The 21,693-nt window shown below is 43.9% G+C and overlaps 3 protein-coding genes across 3 annotated transcripts; 1 reads left to right on the top strand and 2 right to left on the bottom strand.

Moving 5' to 3' along the window:
- Positions 1-128: 128 nt before the first annotated feature.
- LOC308146383 (uncharacterized protein) lies at positions 129-1,451 on the top strand. Its single transcript, XM_080518164.1, has 4 exons — positions 129-225; positions 367-460; positions 682-769; positions 844-1,451. Exons 1-4 carry the CDS (start codon positions 165-167, stop codon positions 1,279-1,281), a joined length of 681 nt encoding a protein of 226 aa, XP_080374290.1. The 5' UTR covers positions 129-164; the 3' UTR covers positions 1,282-1,451.
- A 1,045-nt stretch (positions 1,452-2,496) lies between these two features.
- On the bottom strand, positions 2,497-14,155 carry epyc (epiphycan). Its single transcript, XM_080517974.1, has 10 exons — positions 13,908-14,155; positions 11,397-11,599; positions 7,297-7,471; positions 6,529-6,972; positions 5,535-5,747; positions 4,710-4,844; positions 4,384-4,542; positions 4,077-4,279; positions 3,819-3,914; positions 2,497-2,783 (listed from the first exon to the last, which is right to left on the bottom strand). The coding sequence occupies exons 2-10, from the start codon at positions 11,589-11,591 to the stop codon at positions 2,613-2,615; spliced, it is 1,791 nt and encodes a 596-aa protein (XP_080374100.1). The 5' UTR covers positions 11,592-11,599; positions 13,908-14,155; the 3' UTR covers positions 2,497-2,612.
- A 2,007-nt stretch (positions 14,156-16,162) lies between these two features.
- Positions 16,163-21,395, bottom strand: kera (keratocan). Its single transcript, XM_080518630.1, has 3 exons — positions 21,269-21,395; positions 17,102-17,973; positions 16,163-17,019 (listed from the first exon to the last, which is right to left on the bottom strand). Exons 2-3 carry the CDS (start codon positions 17,961-17,963, stop codon positions 16,847-16,849), a joined length of 1,035 nt encoding a protein of 344 aa, XP_080374756.1. The 5' UTR covers positions 17,964-17,973; positions 21,269-21,395; the 3' UTR covers positions 16,163-16,846.
- Between the last annotated feature and the right edge of the window lie 298 nt (positions 21,396-21,693).

The raw sequence follows: 21,693 nt of genomic DNA, 5'->3' as shown, positions 1-21,693 counted from the left end.
TATAATATATGTCTGAAAAGTCGACGAGAAGACGCTGTTCAGCCAATCAGAGTCGAGAAGGGGCGGGACATACAGCTGTGATTCAGGTCGCTATCATTTCCCCCGAAATGAAACTTGACTAAAAAGTTAGAAGAGAAGAATAGAAGGAGGCGAAACCAAGAAAAATGGAGGAACAAGATCAAGCTTCTATCTATACCTCTGAAGATGACGTGTCCTCATACAAAAGTAAGCGAATTCATAAAAAAGTCTACATCACTCACTGATAATAATCTGTGTTGAGCTACTTATTTCTTGAGCATATATATTTGTAATTTTTCTTAAATTGATAAATACATAAATCCATCTGTTATGTCCTCTCATTTTTAGTGAGTGCAAGAGAAACTGACTACTTTGTGAAGCTGAGGGCGACAAACGGTGTCCTCTTTTCTGGAAAGAGAGAAACTTCTGGGAAGCCATGGAGGTATGTTAAAGTGTTAAAGTGTCACATGTTGGGGAAGCTGCTTCACACATCAATATCATACTGTTATCTCTCTAATCACCGTAACTGTTTGTTTATTATTCTATTTATTTCATAATAATCTGGCTTCCCCCTCTGGTGCTGCTGCTTTCCTTCAAACACAAATTTTACATTTCTTTGTCAGAGAATCTCATTGCAATTTTGATATCTGTATCTCCCCCCAGGGCTATTCTGAAACACATGGGCTTGCAGGATAAGATGAGCCTTCATCAAGCTGAAGAGAAATGGGAAGCCATGAAGAAGAGACACAAGGTATACCCCCATCCCTGCCCAATTTCAGATCATAAAGGATTTGCTGAGTTTTCCTTTCAAATCTGCTTCTTCAGGACCTGAAATGTCCTCCAGACGGGGTGTCTGTCTGGTGGCCTTATTTCTCACTGATGGACGACGCCCTGGCAGGCCGTCTGGAGGGCAGCGCCCCCACCCTCCACATCTCCACCAGCCAGCATGACTGCGCCTCCTCTTCAGTCGGCGACGAGGAGGGAAACGTGGCGGCGGCGGCGCAAAACAGATGGCTGGAGCGAGATCGAGCTCTGCTGGCGAGAGAGGCGGCCATGATGGAGAGAGAGAAGGCGATGATGGAGCGGGAGAACATGATGATGGAGAGGGAGAAGGCGATGATGGAGCGGGAGAAGATGATGATGGAGAGGGAGAAGACAGTGATTGAGAGAGAGAAGACAGTGATGGAGAGGGAGACGATAATGAAGAGAGATGTATTTTCACTAGGGAGAGCAAGGCTGAGTCGAGGAGGTGATTTCTTATAAACATTTCAAGCAAAACATCTTCAAAGAATAAAAAAAAAATAACACACCTTCAGTCTATTATTGTTTGTACTGAATGTTTCCAGAGAAATTCTACTTTCTTCTTTGTTGCACAAAAATCATGTGCACCTTTGTATAGTTCTGTTGACCCCCTCCTCCCTCTAAATGCATATTAAAGGACATATACTGACAGTGTACTTGCATCTCTGGGTTATCAATGAACACGTTGAGCGACTCCTCGTTTGGAGAGGTCTTCAAAACGACTTTATTCACTTGTGGTTATTCCATACAGAGCACACAATAGCAAGCTTTTAGCATTACTCTTTGCCCCCTCCACAATCAAATTCAACAGCCCCCCCACCCCCCTCCCAAAAACCTAACAAAAGTCTGGGTCGACTCTGGACAGCAGAGCCTTTGGTAAAAGCTATTGTGTTGAAAAAAAACGACACTCCTTGGAGAATTCCTTGCAGAATCCCAAATATGGCAGTTCAACTTTGTTTTTCTCCTTCGATAGTATTTTATTTTATATTACAGTACAGACTTTACAACCAATGATTGTGTTTAAATGCGTCTTTTATTGCATTAGATACTCAAATTTACCTTTCATTAAGCTCCAGCTTCAGAATGTTTATACTAGTATACAATGTCAAAAGTGTTAGATTCATCAATAATAACATTATTTTTTTTTTTTTTACAAAACAAACATATTTAAACAATATATTACTGGTTGTTTTCTTTCTTTTTTTTATTATTGCTCATCATGAAAAGACACTAAACAGGATGCCATACATACACGCCATTCAAGGGTTTCTCTTTGAAAAAAAACCAAAAACAAACTGATTTCACCAAACACAAACGTTTGCATTTAATCTGTGTGTGTGTGTGTGTGTTTGTGTGTGTGTGTGTTAGTGTGTAGTTTTCCTGGCATTAAAATCCCATATAGAGTCACGAGACGCGGCAAAGCGGTGTGTATGTGCTTTAGATCGTCAGAATCAGGTTGATTTTGATGAATTTATGTGGGTTTTTTTTATTTATTTTTTTATTTTGGTTTTTAAGAGACAATTTCCACAGAGTTGCAGTTTAGTTTATTTTTTTGTTGTTCCCCAAAGGATCTGTAAGCGAGGGTTCTCTTGAGGCGCGAGTGGAACGTATGTGTCGGCAGGCGTCGTGTCTCGGGTGCCGCTATGTACAAAATATGTGTGCATGTGGTTGAATATGTGTGCAAGGGTGTCGAGGGTGTGTGTGTGTGTGTGTGTGTGTGTGTGTGTGTGTGTGTGTGTGTGTGTGTGTGTGTGTGTGTGCGTGTGTGTGTGTGAGTGTGTGTGTGTGTGTGGTTAAATGAGATCCCCGATCGGTATACGAGGCAGGCAGACGTAGGCCTGCGGGGTCCTGCTCAGATTGATGGGGTTGCCGTCCAGACGGATGTCCTCCAACGCGTTCCTTATGTAGTTGAAATCTTTCAGGTTGCAGAACGTGTCCTCGTGCATCATTTGAATATTATTACGCTGCAAGGATAAAAAAAAAAAAACAACCCAAAAAACATTTTTATTGATCACAACGATCTGGTTACGAGCTGATATAGCACCAAAAATCATTTAAATCAATTAATAATGGGTTTATCAGGATGGTCAGCGGGGGAAAAAAAAGCAAAGCAGCAATTTAAAAAGTACTTTAAATTAAGGCTTAATGCAAGATTATTAATATTTTAAAATGAAATGAACTGGGAGCATGTTTCAATACTGTAAACATAAATCAAGTTTTTAAATGAGCCACTTTTGCAACTTTCCACCAAATATATTTTGTCTGGAGCCACAATTTGTAACTTCTGCTTAGAACATCAGATATAATTTATTCATTTAGTGTTTAAAAAAAGGTTTTAAAGCCATTTTAGTCGCTTTAGCTGTTGTAGCTGTTTTCACTGAAATGACTCTTAGCCATTTTTGCTTTTTGAGAAATTTTATTTGAGGCTATACTTTTGTAATCTATTTAATCTATTTGAGCTATTTTTTTATTGTTTGACTATTTGTTTTAGTGCCTCTTGGAAATTAGGCATTTAAAAATAATTTGGTTTTCCTTTTTTTTTGTTCTGATTTGAGGCATTTTTTTGGCCATTTTAGCAATTTTAGCTTTTTTTAATACTATATTTTTGTTGTTAATGTAATGTTAGTCAGTTTGACTTCTCTATCTTTGTTCAGCAATTTTTTTTCACCATGAGATGAGAGTTCTTTTAAACAAAATTGCACAATGGGCCAAAAAAAATTATGATATAATAAAGTTTCTTTTTAAAAACTTTACATTTTGCCTGTATTAGACCATTGAATAGTTTCATCAATGTTTGCTGATGCGCCCCCCCCCCCCCCCCCCCCCCCATTCAGATCTGCTTTTATTACGTAATCATGAATTGAAGAATATTCCAAAGGTATTATTCCAAATGGTCCATATTGAATTGATATCACCACATACAGTATTTACCTGCAGTTAAAAAATATAAAATGTTGGTGAGACTTTAAGGTTATGGAGGGAAGCTGGACTTGGTTTACCTGTAGGTGTAGAGACCTCAGACTGTCTGGCAGAGGCACTGGGACGTAATCGATGTGATTGTCTGTTAGGTACAAGTACAGCAGGCTGGTCATATCCTGCGAACGGAGGGAAAAAGACAAGTCGTTACTGGTATTTGAAATGGTATTTTAAGGTAGACCTCATGTAGTGACAACTCTTCTTTCAGTATCTTTTCGTCAGACGATAGCGACCCTGGCGAAGGATCATAGTTTACGATCTGCATTCGAACGTCTACATACTTTGAAGGCCTCTCTATGAATGCCCTTTGAGCCGATGTTGTTGTGGCTGCCGTCAATCAAGGTCATGGTCTCCGGGAGGGCCGGCAGCTGTGAGACGTGGTTCTCCCGGATAACCAGCTCCTCCAGCTCGGGCAGACCCATGAAGGCTTTGTCGTCGATGGACGTGATCTCATTGGCGGTTAGGTCGATCCTCTTCAGTTTGTCTGGATTGAGTTGAGAAAAAAAACCCCCGAAACATACACTCTGTGGGCTCAGGTCTAAATCTGACGTTTAGTTGTGTGTGGATAACTCCAGCTGGACAACTCACTCATGGAGGCGAAATCGGACTTGTTGATCTTGGAGATTCTGTTGTAGCGGGCGTAAAAGTGAGTGGTGTCTTTGGGGAGGGGCGGCACGCTGTCCAGCTTCAGGTCGTCGCAGTAGACCGACCCGCCGAGGCACGTGCACAACAGACACGTGGGCATACCTGCACCGGGACGGACGGGGAAACAAACCAGACTGAACGTTCACGAAGGACACAGCGTATAGCTTTTGACCCCACGAGGAAATTCAGGCCTCCTGTTGGACAAAGTCCCAAAGTGAAGTGAGGTTATTTTTTGGTTGTTTTTTACAATTGGCTCATCAAGTACTGACCTGGTCTGACCACCACCACGGGCTCGTCAGGCTCGTCTGGCTCACCCGGCTCTGGCAATCCAGAGCTCACTGACCCTTCTACAGTGCCAGCACCCTCCTGAGGGGTTTCTGGTGTGGTCGGAAGCAGCCCCTCCTCTTGTTAGAGACAAGATTAGGCGTTAGAGACACAGGTTAGATCAGCCAGGATTTGGGACAAGGAGTCTGGCAATCAAGAAAGAGGACTATTGTTTGCCGGTCGGATGTTACACAAAAACAGTTTTAGCGGTGTTAACAAAGTGTTTGTGACAATGGAGTGTAAGAGGAGTTAAATGGCGTTAATCAACTGTCGTTTGATGGGAGGTTATGAACAACAGGAATGTTAGCAACATTAGCAGGAATGTTGGCAGAGATATCCTCAGTAAATTTTGAACAAACACCAATCATAAATCCTGAAGCGTCTCTTCGGCTGTTTTTCTTTTCGAGGGGATCCACAGCAAGTCGTTTGCCAGTCACCGAATCCGTCAAAATTGTTAAAGGAGTCATATTTAATGCGAAATTCACTTCTTAAAGGTCTCCCAGCAGTACGAATCGTCCCCATACCAAGAACGACAGAAGTGAAGAAGGTGTGTCGACTCCAAGCAGCCAATCAGAAATCAAACCCCATATAGTGTCATTCGGGGTTTAGCACATCACAGTCAAGGTAGGCTCCTCCCCTTTGACTCCTCCCACAATCAGGCAGCTCTGCTCTGGCACATGGCACCACGATTGGGTTTATTGGGTACTTTCCGACTACTTAAGACTTAAGTTTCACTTTGCTTTTAGCACATGTCCAGACCAGATACTGACCTTTATCAATGTCAGGGACCAGGGTTACCTCAGGGACCTCGATGTCTCCAGAACCAGAGACCCCAGATTCCCCAGAGGTGCCAGAGAGCCCTAAATCTCCCGAGGCCCCGACGTCCCCTGAGGCCCCTGAGCCCCCTGACGCTCCTGAAAACTCCCCAGAAGCACCCGATGCCTCTTGGGGGATAGTGTGTGGGGTGAGGGGCAGCTCCTCCTCTTGTTAAAGCCACGGGTTGAGGTTAGAAGACATGAGATTGGGGGAGGGGGGCGATAGGGTGAGATGGAAATCCAGTCACCACAACATTTCAGAGGTGACGGGACATTAGAGAGACGTGATGATGGAACACACACACAGTTACACACTGGAACACAAGAACCAACAAGCTCAACATTTAACTACAATTAAAGATAAGCAGTTAAATGGCATTTATGACAATATTAATAGAGATCAATCACAAAGAATGAGGGGATGAGGAAAAAAGGAAAAAACATAGAGAAAAAACAGACAGGATGATTAAAAAAGAAAAAAGAAAATAGCAAAAAGAGAACGAAAAAAGTAGAATAAAAGGAAAAAAGAAAAAAAGAGTAAGAAAAAGAAGAAAAAATGAGAAAAAAGACAAAAAGAACAAAAAAGAGAAAGAAAAAAGAAAAGAGAGAGAAAGAAATTAAATAAGAGATAAAATAAAATAGAAAGAGACAAAAAATATAAATAGAAAAAAGATAGATAAAATAAGAAAAAAAAGAAAAAGAAAATAGAAAAACGAGAAAGACAAAAATAGAAAAGGAGGAAAAAAGAAAAAAGAGAAAGAAAAAGAAGAAAAAAGACAAAAAGGACAAAAAGAGAAACAAAACAGAAAAAAGAGAGAGAAATAAAAATAAAAAAGACAAAAGAGAAAAAAGAAAGAGTAAGAAAAAAGATGAAAAAGGACAAAAAGAGAGAGAAAAAAGAGTGACAGAAGGACATGTCCTCAGGTGACGGCTCTGTAAAGGTACTAACCTCCTGATATCAGAATAATCCCAAAGTCCCCAGAGCTTCCAGAGCTTCCAGAGGCCCCCGAGGTCAGAACCTCTCCAGAGGACCCAGAACCAGACGGGTCCCCGGACCCTCCAGAACCCAGATCAACCATTACCCCGGAGCCTCCGGAGAAATCCCCGGAGGCGGCGGATCCCGTGGTATCTCCGGATCCCGACAGATCCCCAGATATCAAGAGATCCCCGGAGAGCAAGAACTCCCCGGAGCCCCCGGAGCCGACGAGCTCCCGGGAGTCCCCGGAGATCAGGACGATGTCCCCCGAGGCGCCGGAGACCAGCATGTCTCCCGAGCCTCCGGACCCAGAAGCCCCCGAAGCCCCGGAAGCCCCCGAGGCCCCGGACCCCGCGGAGCCCCCGAAATCTCCGGAGACATGAAGAATATCGATGGGCGTCAGACGCAGCTCCACCTCTTGTTAGAGACAAGATTAGGGATTAATAGAAAAGACAGGCGATGCTGGAAAAGATCAAGAATCAGGAATCACAGTGATGATTGGGTTAAATTGTTGATGACAAAATAAAATAAAAAGACACGGTTGAACACATTTAACCATTAGCCGCTAGTTAAATGGATGACGTGCGAACAGGAAGCGATCATGGCGGGTTAATGTGGTGATTCTCAGGTAATGCTGCTTTCTCCACCCCCGTCGTCATGGCGACGCGTTCGGGCCGGATTATCACACTCATGTCAGAACTCTGAGGGGTTAAAGGTCGACGTCTCGGCGCTTCTTCAGACCTTTCTGTGTGTCTGGGCCCATGAGGACCCCGGAGCCCCCGGAACCCTGCGGGACAAGCTGGGGTGTCAGGGGCAACTCTTCCTCCTCCTCCTCCTCCTCCTCCTCCTCCTCTTGTTTCTCAGCCTCCGGTGCAGGGTAGTTATAGTCGGGTGGGGCCAGTGTTTCAATCTCTATCTGAGAGAAACACAGCAGCAGTGAGTCAGACATAAACGACACATTAAGAAACATTTAGCTTTTTTTTTTGTATGTATGTCCAATATAATACTGTGAAATACTCTTATAAATAGTAAAAATAAAACTACTATATACCACCGCAAAGCACACGTAGTTCTTTGGTTGGTTTTATTTTTGCAGTAAGTCGTTAAATGCACTGCGGTCAGCACTGTATGCTCACAGCAAGAAGGCCTGACTATGTATATTTTCAGATAAATGCTCGTCTTTAAACTCTTCCTGCACGCAAATATGTGTGTGCAGGTCTCTCTACTGGCCATGAAGGCAGTAGCCCAACTGGTGCATGTAAAAAAAGACATTTTAATCTATAATATACTGCGGAAAGACAGTATTTAAGGTATTTGTGCATTGTGCATTGTGCAATAAACTAATGGCTGTGTGCATTGAGGATAGCTCAACTAACTCAATGCTCTTTTTTTTCAGTAAAGTATTATCCTGTTTTCGGCTGTTTGTTTATTTAATGTTGTTTTTTTTTTTAAACGTGCAATATAAAAGGGCAGATTATATAACTTTAAACTTTGTTCGACTCCGTTTCATTCATAACCTTAGAAACTTTTGTTTTGTTTTGTATTGAATTGTCTATTTTTTGTCAAAGAATGAAATAAAGTAAACTGACATGAACTAAATGGATGGATTAAGAGTATTGATTCAAACCAGCAAGACATGAACACTGAGGGAATGCGCAGTTGGTACACAAATAAAGGAGTTTTGCACATTTCCTCTGTCGAAAGTATATTTTTAAGTCTATTTTCACCACTTGATGGCAGCAAACTGAGCAGACTGGAGACCCCAACGCAAGACTGGAGAACCCACCTCTTGGTGTGGAAGAAGAACGAATAAAGATGCATTTTAACACATTTCTTCACATGCGATTGTGGTGAAAGTAAGACTGATTGATTCACAGACTTTATAGGAGGACCTTGCTTGAAAAGCGCTTTGCAAGGAACTTATATTAAAAAAAAAAAAAAAAAAAAAACCTTATTTCAAGGAGAAGGATTCATAATATTGCAAAGATAATATAGAGGGCCTTAAAGGACAGAGAAACAAATGCCTAACAAGACTTCCTCAGGAAAATAGACGCAGAAACTGCCAAAACGTTTTCTGAATTATGTTTTATCCTCCTGTTATTTATGCATAATGTCTATTTTTTTGTGTTTACAGTTGCAGTTCTACCATCCTCCTGTAGGGGGCAACGAACTCCCACACACTGCCACAGGTAGTACCTGACACCCGTTTCCCCGCCCCAACGAGGCCGACCCAACCCTCCAGACAGGCAATGGTCCTTGTGGAACCAAGACTCACATGGTAGCTGCAAATATTCCAGTCTGAGTCCTTCTCAGGGTCCAGCAGACGGACTGACATGGGTATTAAGTTTTACTCAACACGAGCAGAAATGTAGACGGATAATAACAAGAACGGCAGCAAAAAGGAGAGATGTTTAGTTCTGAATGTCACTTTAAAAAAAACATTTAAATAAATAAAAGCTTGACTGGGACGCAGTTTAAGATACAACAAGGTAGGCCTTTGAAAAGTCGGGCACATCGCAGCTCCCTGCTTCATTTCCCCCTCTCTCCAAAGCAAACACATGCCCCCGAGGGGAAAGAAGAGGCAACAAGGGCTGGGAGGTAAAGAAAAGCCCCTCTGGAACCAGCATGGAAACACAGAATGCACAGGGAGTGCAACCTACAATGTTAATAAAATAATAATAAATAACTAAATGTTGTGTAATTGTTTTTTTTCTTTTCAGTTTTTAAGTGCCGTTAAGCACCTTGTGACTCGTGTCTGGGAAAAAAGTGCTCTATACATAAAGCTCTATTCTATTCTAATTTATAGTAAAGCAATCAATACATACATTCATGCATAAGAAGTTGTGGATTTCCATCCTCGTGATTAACTTCTGCATATCTGCTAAAAAAAAAAAAAACTATTGCAATTCGTGCAGGGAATTAGAAACCTACTTCTCTTTAACACTGAGGTGTTTTGGTGCGAACGCAGACGGCTTTGAGGCAGGTTTAACAATCAGGTTTGAGCAAAAAAAAAATTTCCAGTATAAACTAACTTTCCCCAGTGGTTGTGCAAGGAATGCAAACTTTTAATGGGGAAAACGGAGCAGAATCCACTTGCAGCAGTTTGCAGACGAGTCTCTGTGAGGAGAGGCGAGAGGAGGGAGAGGGATACCAGGCGAGAGCCGTACGTGGAAAGCGATGACTCAGCATTCCAGAGGTTATGGAGCTCATCATCGTCGCTCCATGTCTCCCTTGTGCATGAGTTTAAAAATCCAGTTGCATAATGTGAGACGGTGGCGCTACCTTCGAAACTAAACTGTGTTCGGCTGAGTCCGAACCAGGAGGATTCCAGGTGATTGTGCAAATCGAAATCAGCCGAGACACGTCGTCAAAGCAACTTCACAACTTTCCCACGCTGAGCCGGCGCCCAACTGTTACTCAGCCGTACAACTAAAAGCTCGGGCGTATTAGTGGTAAAAAAAAAAAAAGAAAAAAGAAAATGAAAAAAAGGTTTTGTTTGGTAGATGTGGAGACAGTTTGACATTTTGCCTTATCTTGTAAATCTGCTCCAGATTGTGGGCCGAGGGCCTTCAGATGGCTGTGGTGCGAGCGCAACCCGCAACCGGGTTTCACTTAAGTCTCGGGAATCCCATGTGGACGATTTTGCCTCGTGTCATCTCGGCCGGCCCGATTTCCTCGAGACAAAGGCGCGTAAATGGGAACAGGGGATTTGGCGGTGTTGTGTGTGTGCGTGTGTGTGTGTGTGTGTGCGCCTGCCACATCACAGTCAACGTGACGGGACGCCAGCATCGATTTTTCATCCAGTCGTGTTTGAAAAGCCGAACATAAGTGAAGCAGATTGACAAATACCAACGCTGAAGATGCTGGTTGAGGGAGAAACAATTGGGAAATAAAAATGGCGGCGCAGCGGTGTGGTGGAGCCTTTGCATGTTCTCCCTGTGTGCATTGGTTCTGCGCTCTGGCTGACTCCCACAGTCCAAAGCCATGTGTGTGTGTGTGTGTGTGTGTGTGTGAAGGTGTGTATCTCCGTGTTGGTCCTGTGATGGACAAATGTTTTGCCCATTCTGAGTTGGGAAACCAAAAAAAAACTGGATGGATGGATGGAAGCTGCAGCAGATGGAAGATTTCAGAGCAGGTAATTAAAAAAATTCTTGGAATATCGAAGTGAAGAACCGAACAGTGTTGGACTCTACAGCAAAAAGTTGGGAAACAGTTTGTCCAGCTCAACAGGTTCAGGTGAACTCGGTGACCTCGGATTCGAACACACCTACAAAGCAAATAGTCAAATCAAATTCTTTTTTTTTTTTTTGGCAGTGTAGGGATTTTCATTTCATTTTATTTTATTTTATTTTATTTTATTTTATTTTATTTTATTTTATTTTATTTTATTTTATTTTATTTAATTTTACTTTACTTTACTTTACTTTACTTTACTTTATTTGATTTTCTTACCAATTATTTATAACCCCATTATGTTGATAGTTTTTAGAGTGTGGTTGCTATTACAATTCCAGAAAATTCTATTCTATTCTATTCTATTCTATTATACATTAATTCCATTTTATTACCTGTTGTCATCCTTTTTTGTGACATTTTCTTCCATAATTTGTCATTTTTCACTTAAATCCTCTTTATTCTTGGTTTTATGTTTCTTGCTGTAATTATTCACTTTTATACCGCCTCGCTGAGTTTTTATTAAATTATAATCCCTCTCGTGCAAAGTTCATCCACAATGACTCATATCAGGCATATTTCATGGCAAGGCCTTATTGGCGCCACGCTGATCTTTGAACTTTTCACCACGCACACTGAAGGTGGCGCTCCGACAGAATGTTTCTCACCTGAGGCTCGTCGATGGTCAGCTCGTCTTCGTAGTCGTCGTAGTTATCCTGATTCTCCAAATTGATATTGTCTAGATCCACGTCGTAGTTCACGCTGTCGTACGTATCCAGGTCGGCTTGTCGGGAGAATCGGGGGCCGGCCGCCGCCGCTTTGAGGACGAAGAGTCCGAACACGAGTCGCACCAGCATCCTCATCGTCACCCCTTCACACGGACAGAGATTCGTGACGTTACTGAGGAATGGAGTCGGACCGTGGCGAGGTGTCGCGACTAATTCTTAACATTTCAACATCACCCACTGACTTCTGAAACCAAACTGTTGCCGGTTTGTTGGAAACGAATGCGAAAAAAACAAAAAAAAATACAGCACGTGTTTTCATCCTGACTGGGTCTCGTCCCCGGGTCCCGTCACCGAGGTCAGAGAATTCATTACGGAGGTGCCGACAGCTCAGGGGATCAGAACACGAGGGCCTCTGAGGCCTACGAAGGCGGCGGCCATCTTGGCTGGAATCGGTGATCTTGTGTGTCAAAGGTCAAAAGTCAGACGTGATCTGATAACGAACCACGAGAAAGGGGATTGAATTTCTTTTCTTTTGTGGCTTTTTTTAATTACTTTTGCTACTTTATTGGGACCTTAATTCTTGCTCATTGATCACATCGCCGGGGTAACGAGGCTGAAACGAGGCCACAGACGACAATGTCTCTTTGTACTTGGATCTAAAATTAGCGCGTATGGATTTCACGCCACGCAGAAAATCCCCCATATGCGCCGCCCTGACCTACATAGCTGCCGTTTATAATCCCGTTCATTTCCTCCGTGGCTTAGCGAGGCCGATTAAGTTCACGGGAGTGACTCCGAGGTGGGAGGCACTAATGAGATCAGCGTGCGTTAATTACTGATTAATTACCACCGAGGTCGGGTTCTGGCGATTCATCGCCTGTGAAGCTTCAAAGCAGAAAAAACGAACAAAAAAAACAATAGCAGGTGAGGCCTTGATGGTTTCATGTCGAACGAGTTTAAAGGGAGTCCGCGAGGCCAGGGCAGAGAAGTGGAGAGCGAGGGAGGAGAGGAGAAGAAAAGAAGAGAGAGACGTAGACAAGATGTTGGCCCTCAGGGTTAGATGGAGAAAGTGAAGAGAAGGGGGGGAAAAAAAAAAAAAACGGAGCTGCAGAGAGCAAAAAAGTGAGAAGGAGGGTGGTGTGGGGAGGTGAGGGGGTAGGTGGGGGAGTGGTGAGGGGGTCGGGGGGGTTGGGGGGGGGGGCAGGTTTCCAGGCGAAGTCGACCCCTCGGCCTTTACAGACCGGCCTTTATGAGGCCCCGGGTCGCTGCCTGTCTCAGCACTCAAACTCCAAATTCCACCGAGGTTTGTGGACAGGATGGCAGCGAGGCTCTGCTGCAAGGAAACGCTTCATTCAGACGTGACTCTGCTCGGACACACACACACACACACACACACACACACACACACACACACACACACACACACACACACACACACACACACACACACACACACACACACACACACACACACACACACACACACAGAAAGACACAACCCTCACACAGATGCACGCTCTGTCCTCGACACACCAAATCTCCCAGTCTGAGAAAACTAAGAAACCTCAACCACAATTTTGGAATGAAGACAGATATGAAACAAACCCCCCCCCCCCCCCCAAAAAAAAAAAACTTCCCAAAGGTATTTCGGTGGTGAAACTAACCTCTTCTCCGATACGAGGAGAGATTTGACGTGCAAACCAAACCGCCAGTGCACTGATGCCGATTCTGAAATCTGAAAGAGGGACTATGCTATAGACAGAGGTGTGCTTTTATAAAGGCCCGTCACAGCAGCGCAGTGTGTGCAAGTGCAGCCTCCAGATAGCCACCCTTGTTATGCTTGGCGAAATCGAGCGTTCCTGGTGTTTCTAACGCGCCCCCCCCCCCCCCCCCCCCCAATCCTCAAACACCGCAAACAAACTTGGTGGTGGTTCGAGGACCATCCAGCACTCAGAAGAGTTGCTAAAATAGTGAGTCCCAAAGCAGGTGATAAAGTATTTTGTGCAGGTCCAGGTCGTTTATGGGGGGAAAAAATGCAAGTTTTGCGTCACAATAAAAAAAAAAAAATGTAAATTAAAAAAGTTTGCTACAAAAGAATGAAAAAGTTCAGGAGGCAAGTATTCATCTTCAATAGACAAAAAACAAAAATTGGATAAAGCATGTGCAAAATTGAAGGTGTGACCTGTCTTGACAAGCTCCACACCAAACCAAAATGTCACAAATCGGAAAAAAAAGTTCAAAAAGAGATCCACATTTCAGACAATCTCCCAAAACAAAAGCAGGGGATGAAGATTAAAGCCAATTAGCAGAGCAGCTCCTATTCAAAACCTTGATTAGTTGTGTTTTTTTGTTTTTATTTTTTTTAATCAAATAAATTTAAGTGGCAAGTCGAGTAAGTTGGCCTGCCTGAACTTGTGCAGCCAGCATGAAGATAACACCAAGGACGCTTACCTCTGTCTCCTGCTTTCCCGAATGGTCCCTTCAGCCGTGATGGAGATGCTGAGGGCTCCGGGACTTGGCCAATGGTGAGAGGTCGCACAGGGTGCCTTGAGGAAGGGAGGGCGTGTGAAAGGTGTATGTGTGTGTGTGTGTGTGTATGTGTGTGTATGTGTGTGTGTGTGTGTGTGTGTGTAGGTGTGTGTAATGTGTAAGGTCTGTGCGCTCTGGCGGACCCGAGTGCCCTGCCGCTTATGTGTGAAGGTAGGCACTGAGACTGATTGGACCAGAGCAGATTGCTTTTGGTCACTCAGAGTGCACCCACCCCACGCCGTACACATGCACAACCCTCTCCACACACACACACACACACACACACACACACACACACACACACACACACACACACACACACACACACACACACACACACACACACACACACACACACACACACACACACACACGTATCAGACACAAAAAGAAGCAGAGAGCAAAAAGACACCCCCTCCACACACACACACACACACACACGCTGGATTTTTTTTTAATCCCCTACAAGAGTACCCTCTATTTTCCTAAGAGTGGCTCAATCAGACTGAAATATTTGTCGGCCTTTTCCTGAAGCGAAACTCTGGCATGTGTTGCTTTCATGTAAAAAAGGGGGGATCCACAGGGTCCGCGTACACAATGGGACCTCTGTGAGGAGCCGCCGTTAGCATGGCGCTGGGAGGAAGTCCCCGCTTGGAGGAAGGCCTCCGCTCGCCTCCTTGGGTTTTCGGGCAGCTCTTCTCTTCTGCACTTGCCTCAGAGTTTAGAGACGCCGCGGGGGAAACGAGACGTCAAGCGTCGAGCAGTTGAAGACATGTCCATTCTTAAAAAAAGGTTCAGCGTCAGTTTGGATGCAGTTTTTGTCTCAAGCTAGCCCACCTTCGCCGCGCTCGCTCCCATGGTAACCCGACACCTTGCGATGAGTGAGAAGCCAGGATTCACTCCACACCTGCTGTATAAACCGGGGATTTATATTCAAAGCCTGAATGAAACGTTGCCCCAAAAATATAATATCTGCAGACAGTGATTGATGAATGCAGAGTCTAACAATACTTAGAGCACGATGGAAACGTTTCACCGGCAGAAACACGGAGTTGACTGATTGGCAGATTGTTATCGCGGTGACACATGAGGCCATTCAGTCATGTTTAGGTACCTGACCTGCTGTGTCATAATGTAAAACAAGCGCCAGCTTCCGATTCAAACCCACAGCAATAAGCCACCTGCTTCAAATCATCAAACATGACTCTATCCAGCAGTAAATGTCTAATAAAAACACTCTTTTACCATCGTTATATTTTCTCCTATTTGTTTATGGAGTGGAGAAAGTAGAAAGTACTGTGCTGTGTCATAAACAGTAGGAGAAAAATGCACCTTTTCTCAAATGCTACCATAGCAGAAGTACTAAATAGTTCTTCATCAGCAATAACAAAAATGGCGGCCTCCGGAGAAACATGAGTTGAAAAAAGCCGTGTACTCGCTGTCATTAATGTTTTTCGCATATATATCTCTCTATATATATTAATTACAAAAACAAACAACAGCACTTAGTAATGGCCCGGCAGGTAAACTACATTATTTTCCAGCATTTCTGACATTTTCTTTCGTGGAAACGTGCATCATTTTTCAAAACGTCGCTGTGTAAACGTGACACTTTTCTGGAACAAAAATGCAAAAATTATGCATTTTAGTTACAGAATATTTCAAGCTGAATGATTTTTGCAAATTTTTGGGGGGTAAGTAGGAATTACTGGGAACACAAATCAGTTCAGGCTAACACTAATATTCCTTTTTGAGATATTTATAAAGTATTGCTGTCAGTTGATTATTGGTGCAGGTAACTGTGGTGAAGTAGCTGTGGAACTGCTGTGTCTTTGTCCCGCTTGTTAGGTGAATAGTTTCTATTAATATATCAAACGTTCTGTTAATGGACAGACAAGAACCATGTCTAATTCCTGGGCTTTCTAAATATATACTTGATTGTTGTCTTGTTGTAATTTAGCTTTGAAAAAAAATCATCTTCTTTCAAAAAAGAGGTGCAAAGTTCCGAATGCGTAACAAAAAGTGCATAGAAATGTAATACTAGAGTAAATCTAATAATAGTCAAACAGACCAAAATAAGAAGTGTGTCATTTGAGTTTCCAGTTTGTAACTTCAGCTTGACTTACACAGGAAAAAAAGACAAACTTGAAACATGTGTGTTCATTCTGTGAAGTTTATTCAAACTGAAAACAACCAAAATGAAATCTCCTGTTCAGTTAATTCTGAAAAACAATTATCTGAATTAAAAAGAGTATCACAACTTTAATCGCATTCTCTTTGTATACAAAACATTAAGGGATGTTGGCCATGTCGATTCACAGGAATTTAATTATGTCCCCCTGTATTAAATAAAAAATAAATTACCTAAAGTATATATATATATTTTTGTCGGATTTTGTAAATAAGTCCTGAAACCTAAAACACAAAACCATTCATTCAGCTTCACGTCTACAAATATGTATAAAGTAGTCAAAGGTAAAAATTAAGTGACATTTTCCCTCTTCATAGTGACGATAAGTCCGTAAAACTCTCCACATGCCAAAAATACACATTTATGCAAAAGTGTAATAAAGTTTGGTTCAAAGTTTTACATGCAGTTGTTTACACCCACATAAGGCACAGCAAGCAGTCACAACACTCACAATTGTGTTTAACCCAGTTAAGCAAATTTCTTTTCAAACTTATTGAAATTAAACCAAAAATCATTTGAAATTAAAGTAAAGCGGATGCCAACTAGTGTTAAGTTCATTTTTTCTTTTTTCTTTTTTTTTTTAACAAACATGCAGATATGTATGGCTTCTATCCAAATCAAGTCATGGCTTGTGGAAAAAAACAAAACCGAATAATAAATGTTTCTGCATTCAGATGACAATGGATGTGAGGAGACGGAAGCAGAGGATGACGTCTCGGGGAATCGGTGGCTTGATGTCGTTGCCGTCTAGCCGCAGGTAACGCAACCGAGGAGCGCTACTGTTGAGCGAGTCCTCCACGGCGTCGCTCACCGGGACGGGACAGACTGTAGAGCCGCTCACAGCTGCAAATGACAACAGAAGAGAGTGAGTAAATATATATATATACGTTCCCTGTTTGCATCAACGGTTGAAATTCGGTCTTACTTTTGATGTTGTTGTGGTCGAGGTGGAGATGCTCCAGGCCGGAGGGGATGACGGGCATCTCGGTGAGCTGGTTGTGGGACAGCTGCAGGTCCAGAATGCTGGAGACGTTGAAGACGTCTTTGGGGAAGCCGTTGCTTCCGAGCTTGTTGTGGTTGAGCCTCAGGAATGCCACCTTGGGCAGACCCTTGAAGTAGTCTGCCGGGATCTTCTCGATGTTGTTGCCGTCGAGGAAGAGCTGGGTGGTGGTGGGGGGCAGGCCAAGGGGCATGATGCTCAGCTGGTTCTTAGCTAAATTAAGCTGCACCAGGCCGTTCAGACCCTTCAGGCTGACCTCGGTCACAGAGTCGTCCATCAGCTTGTTGGACTGGAGGTCCAGGAGATTTAGCTTATTCAGGCCGGCGAAGACACCGTCGGGGATCTTGGAGATTCGATTGCGAGAGAGACGAAGGTGCTCCAGGCTCGCCGGCAGGGGCGACGGCACGGAGGACAAGAGGTTGTCGTCCATGTAGAGGTGCACCAGGTCAGCCATCGCGCCAAAGACGCCCTCTTCCACTCCTTCATTCGTGATCTTGTTGCGGTTGAGATTGAGCCAGCGCAGCTGCGTGGCGTTCTTCAGGGCATCTCCCGACACCGCCTCGATCAGATTGTTCTGCATGTAGAGGTACCACGTGTGTGGCGGGATGTCGGGGATGCGCTTCAGCCCTTTATTGTCGCAGTAAACTGCCCGAGGGAAGTTGGAAGGGCATGTGCACTCTTTGGGACACGCATGCATCTGGGCTAGAAAGTCCTCATAGGGCATGTCCTGGGCGAGAACGGTCCCAGCCAGGGATACAATGAAGAGGAGGTGCAGAAGATGTGCCATGTCGCTGCTCCTGTGTCGGAGAAGAAGAAAAAGTTAAGTAAACCAGTTGTGTATTGATTCCTCTCATGTTGGAAGTGAGACATCGGAAGCAGCTTTTTGTGGCGTCAGAAGATGCATGAATACAAGCGTGACAATTCAAACTAAAATGTTCCACTACAAGGAGATGTCCTGAACTGCACCGCTAATGTCTTTGTCACCCCGGCTCACCACTTTACCTGCTGGAGGTGGTTCAAAACTCAGCAAACAGGATGCAGAGCCAGGTCAACTTTAATTGTATTAGGACAATTTTAAAGCTCAGACTGAAAGACTTTGCATGTCAGTTGTAAGCCGCACGTTGTTCGCCACGCTGGGACAGAGACGATTAAGCCCACTACACATTGCTTTGGTTGACACATGCAAGGGTTCACATATTACAACACATTTTATTGCTTTGTTCAGAAGAGAACCAGACTTTTAGAGATTGGTTGTTGGGGTTAAAGGAGAAAACAGCATGTGCAAAGAAAAAGAAATGGAAGTGATGCAAAGGAGAAGCACCGAAACGCTGTCTTGACAAAAATCCACAGTCTGCTCTGCCATCTTCTATCAATCCATCTCCAGAGCTTCCACTCGATTCCCTTCAGCTGCCATCTGGTGCTTGTTTAAATTCTTGATGCACTCCATGTTTGCCTGGAACTCATTTAGCAAAGGCCACGCTTTCCCATGGATGGGCGCACTTCAAAGATGAGGCCAGATCAGCCCTCGGTGCTTCTAGTTGCTCCCAGTAGCTCACAGCCTGAAGCTTTCCAATGCAAGATGTGGTGCAAGTCTATCAAACTTGCATCAATGCTTCCCTCCCAAAAGAACAAAACTAACCCCCCCAAAAATACGACAGAAACAAACCCTGTCACACATACGGATCAATGTCTTTGCCTTCTAGAAGTGCATCTTACCTGTGGTTATTTAAGTTTCCTTTTGCCGCGCTGCTGAAGTGTGGTCTGAAAGAGTGAGGAGGTACTCCGCTCCTCCCTGTATTTGTACTACTACCTTTTTCATTCAGTGTGTGCAAGCCTGTCACTCAGGATGACACCAAAGCTTCTCCCGGCCAATCACTGCATCGCAGAATCAAAGGTCGTAATCCCAAAGAGGCATATAGTGTGCTAAGCCCTTTTAGTTCTTGAGACATGGCCCATTTAGGAGCAAAGCACTGCAGGTGTACCTGTTCTTTGTTTACTGACTCCCACATGCAGAACCCTTCCTTCCTCCATGGCAGGACTGATCTTTTTTTAACTCATCTAACAAATCCCCACGTGTCCTTTACCGACCTTTGTGTTAATTCTGTGCCTCTGCGCGGTCCACAATGTGATTAGGATTAATTCATTTACCAGATGCGAGTTGCAAAGTTGTGCTGCCAGTGAAGAGTGTGTGCAATTGTGACGATCGTCCACGGATACACACAATTGGGTGTACAGATACATTCAACGCGTGATCAGTACAGCAAGACTTGTGTTCCCAATGTTCTCTAATTAGCAGGAGCTGCCACATACAACGTTGTCCACTGGACCCATCAAGCCCAGATGACACGTTCAAAGAGATATATGTGGGACCTCTGTGCATAATAGAGGAAGTCTTTCATTGTCTCCTTGTAAAATAGTCGGCTTTTGAAGATCTCGTCTGATATTGCCAACCGGGGAGACACGTTGGTCAACATTACCGCTAAAGCTACCCAGCACAAACATGACGCAATGTACCCAGTACAAAACGGGGCCTGCAGACATGAACGGTAATGCAGTTATGGGAGGCGGGTCACACCTAAGCCGGGGAGATTTCACCTTGTCGAGGCGAGAGCACAGCGTCACAGCTGGTGACCCTTCAACTTGCAAACATGAGATTGCACGAATTTTCTCGCGGTGACGGCAAAGGGTCGAATGCAACGGGATAATCCCGGCTCAGTGGTGAGGATAGGAGCAACACTCCACGATCAGCCCGGCAAGCCCATTAGAGCTCCTCCGGTGTGAGCCAAGGTGCGTTTACATGCAGCTAACTCTCCCAAACACATGTTTGTAATCTTGAGGGGCCAATTAAATGCCCAGGCGCTAGTCCAAAACATGCATGAATAAACTATACATGATAATCGAAAGCTTTCTGCAGAGCGTCATGCTGACTCATCCATTAAGATTTTAGTGTGCTACAGCATGAAGATATGTATAATGTGCAGGACTGTGGCCCCCCTGGGGCCAATGACCTTTAAGGTCGGAATTTTAGCACAGTTCTCACAGTATAGCGTTAAAATACCTATCATGTCACATAGCGTGATGCTAACTTGTGAGGCTGCAGAGGCTGCAAGAAATCCTTGCGTATTCTTTGCAAGCAATCGGTTATGTAAGAGTACCACCATCTGTCCTCAAGGCTGAGAATTTTCACTTTACCTTTCTTCTGATGTGAACACTTTGCAGCATTTAATTTAAAGTGGCTACAATTGAACTAAATCCTTGTTTTCACTTGCACAGACACACACACACACACACACACACACACACATACACACACAAAACAAATGAGGCATCTTTCCCATCATCGTTCCAAAACAATGTGCACAACGTTCACAACTGTCTATTCATAACAACTTTTGAATGGTGAGTCAGGGTTTCATGCATTGCTGAAAGGAACATATATTTACTGGGAACAAATGTTAGGCGCAGTCTGCCTGCCAGACTAAGGAGAAACACACGCAAAGGAATATGATAATGCTAATTTCCTGCCAGCGGCTTTGTGTCCGAGCCAGCTATGTTAATTACACAACGGCTTGTGTTTGCAATATATGGGGGTTTGTGGGATTATTTCCAGTTGGTGGCTTTGCTGAAATCCACTTCATGTCTCCGAAGCATTTGGAAGCGGTAGCGTGGCTTACTTTACCAAGATCTGAGAAAGTACGTAGCTGTTGTTTAAGACTGATTATTGTGTGGAAAAAGCCAGTCCGGTGGTAAGAGTGACTTTTCAAGATGTGTTTTCTTTGAAAACGTCTAGAAATGAAAACCAAACACAGCAGTCTGTTCACTTGCTGGTGTGCAAATGTTTGTGGAATTGTTTTACATTGATCACAAGAAGCCTGTAAGATTGATTTTCACCGTGACATAAAGTCCATTTGCAAGACGAAAGACGTGGGTCTGCCAAAGTGAACCCACATAAAAGGTCAAGTGTAGCCAGGAAAGAAAAAAAAAAATCCATTGCATTTGTTTCCAAGCCTTTCTCCATCCTCACCCCTCCCACTCAGATTCATTACATGAAAATTGATTTAAAAAAAAAAAAGAAAAGAAAAAAAGAAGTACCTGTTGGTCCAGCCGGGATGGAAGGTGCAGCCAGGTGTCGGTTGGTTCTCGACGTCTTCCAATGACTTGTTGTCTGCACACAATCTCAGTGACTGAAGAATTCCAGTGCTGCAGCACTTGGACCCCGTTGACACATGTTGGTTTGACCCCCCCCCCCCAAACCTCCCCCAACCCCCCCAACCCCGAGGCTGCACCTTGGACACCAGTCGAAAGATGGAGCATGCGTTGTTGATGGGAGGACAATTGTGCATGAGTTGGGATGTCCTTTAAACGTTTGCGTTGCTCAACTTTACTGCCTTTTTCCCACCTCTTTCTTTCTTTCTTTTTTTTTCTCTTCTTCTCCTTCTCCTTTTTTTTCTTTTTTGTACAAATTGAAGTCATCAGCGCGCAGCTGAGGGTTCAAGTGCCGTCGCCCTCCAACCGCT

Source organism: Blennius ocellaris (assembly GCF_963422515.1).
Source record: "Blennius ocellaris genome assembly, chromosome: 22".
Taxonomy (NCBI): Eukaryota; Metazoa; Chordata; class Actinopteri; order Blenniiformes; family Blenniidae; genus Blennius; species Blennius ocellaris.
This window is presented reverse-complemented; position numbering and strand designations above follow the sequence as displayed.